This window comes from Sinocyclocheilus grahami, unplaced genomic scaffold, assembly GCF_001515645.1.
Source record: "Sinocyclocheilus grahami isolate Dianchi unplaced genomic scaffold, SAMN03320097.WGS_v1.1 scaffold985.1, whole genome shotgun sequence".
NCBI lineage: Eukaryota > Metazoa > Chordata > Actinopteri > Cypriniformes > Cyprinidae > Sinocyclocheilus > Sinocyclocheilus grahami.
Window position 1 is genome coordinate 405925 of NW_015506164.1, and position 929 is coordinate 406853.

Sequence of the window (929 nt, forward strand, 5' to 3'; positions counted from 1 at the left end):
AAAAAAAAAAAGCCTTAAGATTGCACAAAATCACTGCATGATTTAACTTATTAGAATGTAGTTAGAAGGCCCCTGAAAATATGGGGGGGAAAATATATAAACCATATATTTTTTTTCCTTCCAGGTGAGCCACCCATGGGCTTCCGTGAGGTCCTGTTGAGGGAGGGTCCTGAGGGTTTTGCACGGGCAATTCGACAGCACCAGGGTCTTCTACTGATGGACACTACCTTCAGAGATGCCCACCAGTCCCTGCTGGCCACTCGCGTCAGGACACACGACCTCAAGAAGATTGCTCCATTCGTGAGCCACAACTTCAATAATCTCTTCAGCCTGGAGAACTGGGGAGGCATGTGACATTTCTTAATACACATACATTTGCACAGAAGTGCAAATTCATTAAACAGCTTTTTGAGATGTTCCCCAGCTCTGTGTGTTTAGGCTTACAGAGGATCACTTCGGTCTTTGACATGACCTTAATATCTCTCTTGCTTTCTCTAGGAGCTACATTTGATGTAGCATTGCGTTTTCTGTCGGAGTGTCCGTGGAAGAGACTTCAGGAGCTCCGAGCTCTGATTCCCAATGTCCCATTTCAGATGTTGCTACGTGGAGCCAATGCGGTGGGATACACAAACTATCCTGATAATGCAGTTTTCAAGTGAGATCACACACATATTTCCATTGGCTAATGTTATTTTCTATCCTCTACTCCTAATCCTACCCTCACATAAACCTTTCTGTATATTTACATGTTTAAAATATTGTTTAGCATGTTTATTAAGCTGTTTATCTCTTGGGTGCTGTTGACTCGTCCACACAATTTAGGTGATTACATGTAGGCACAAGCAGTGCATGTATTGAGCCATAGAGAGTTAGAGCTGATACCATAGCAGCAGTAAACACAGTTGTAGTGCTATTCACATTTATTTTTT

General features: G+C 42.4%; 1 protein-coding gene across 1 annotated transcript; it reads left to right on the forward strand.

Moving 5' to 3' along the window:
• Positions 1–119: 119 nt before the first annotated feature.
• Positions 120–655, forward strand: LOC107565169 (pyruvate carboxylase, mitochondrial-like; the record flags this gene model as incomplete). Its single annotated transcript, XM_016250385.1, has 2 exons — positions 120–346; positions 499–655. Coding segments are annotated over exons 1-2 (368 nt in total), but the record flags the coding sequence as incomplete, so codon positions are not given.
• Between the last annotated feature and the right edge of the window lie 274 nt (positions 656–929).